Genomic DNA, 1,280 nt, shown 5'->3' on the forward strand with positions numbered 1-1,280 from the left:
CATGGGAGAGAGAGTTTGGATGCAATTCGTTGTAATCACAGATTATGATGAAATCTGGGAACTTGTGCCATAGACTAACACCACTCTTTTTCTACCACTGTCTGTCCTGAACCCAGACCAGTTCATAGCAGCATGAGCGTGTTTCGCCATTCCCCTTGAACTGAAGATGTGGGACATCTAATATGTGTCCAAAAATTAGTTTGAAGCCGAAGCATTCTAGAAGTTGGACATATTTTAAGTAGAGTTTCTTCCTAGTCTCTGTGAAAAAAATAGAAGTATAGTACTAAGTATGCACAAAGTAATAGTATTTCTGAAAATTCTACATACATAGCTTGCAAAGATTCACAAATAGCGAATAGTGCGTGCAAGTAAAGAATGCAAATATAATGAGCGAAGATTCCTCTATTTAAATATTACCTAATCATAGTGGCAAATGTTTAATTAAATATAGATGCTATTTCAATGTTTAAGAAGAAATATATTCATGATAACACCTTCCAGGAAAAACACAAAGGAAAAGTGTATGTCTAGTTCATCTGCAAAAAGTGCACAATATCCTGGTTGTGTAAAACAATGTCCTATAACCATGTTGTGATTGTTTGACAGTGGTTGCATCTGGGCACAATGGGCACTGCTGAATTCTGATCCTTGATTTCCTGGCAGACTTAAGACTCAGGATTTGCAGATTTTGGACACTCCTCACCGGGCAGCCAGGGTAACTACTGATATTCGCCGGCTGATGAACCACCTGGCTCCTCCTTAGAACTTTAACTTTAACTTTAACTGCATCGCTTGCAGCATCCAGTCATCACAGTGGGAACACATAATACTTGCAAGAGGTTTAACTGCAAAATCCTGGATGTATTAGACTTACCACTTTTACCAGGGTGAAATTCCATTCCGATCTGCTTTATGTTCCTCAGTACTTGAGGCGTTTTATTGAAAACATCTTCAAAGAACTGTAGCTCTGCTCCTTCCACGTCCATCTTTAGATAGTCAATGGTAGTGTTTTCGTGGCCTAACCTCCTGAGGATGTTGATGTACCGGTCAACCTGTGGGCAACGAATCTTCGATTTATTAACATAAGATAATAAAAAAAAGGACATGGATAAATTAAGAGTTATGAGATCAAACTTTTGCCATTTTGGTTTATTAATATATTAAAATCAAACAAAAAATAGAATCAATATGTTGTTTCAGGGTGTGACTAAAAAACCACAAAAAACCCCATACTGCACATGGAACAGATGATACATTGTCTGAGTGTTAACTATGACTTT

General features: G+C 37.5%; 1 protein-coding gene across 1 annotated transcript; it reads right to left on the reverse strand.

The window, feature by feature from the left end:
- Positions 1-9: 9 nt before the first annotated feature.
- Positions 10-1,143, reverse strand: LOC119592385. The gene is made up of 3 exons (XM_037941205.1): positions 1,135-1,143; positions 875-1,052; positions 10-258 (listed from the first exon to the last, which is right to left on the reverse strand). Exons 1-3 carry the CDS (start codon positions 1,141-1,143, stop codon positions 92-94), a joined length of 354 nt encoding a protein of 117 aa, XP_037797133.1. The 3' UTR covers positions 10-91.
- Between the last annotated feature and the right edge of the window lie 137 nt (positions 1,144-1,280).

This window comes from Penaeus monodon, chromosome 30, assembly GCF_015228065.2.
Source record: "Penaeus monodon isolate SGIC_2016 chromosome 30, NSTDA_Pmon_1, whole genome shotgun sequence".
NCBI lineage: Eukaryota > Metazoa > Arthropoda > Malacostraca > Decapoda > Penaeidae > Penaeus > Penaeus monodon.

Bases quoted from the DNA above. Each gene is read 5' to 3' on its own strand.
- LOC119592385 (XM_037941205.1), bottom strand. The intron at 259-874 runs GTAAGTCTAATA...TTTTTTTCACAG, and splicing joins ATTTCACCCTGGTAAAAGTG to AGACTAGGAAGAAACTCTAC.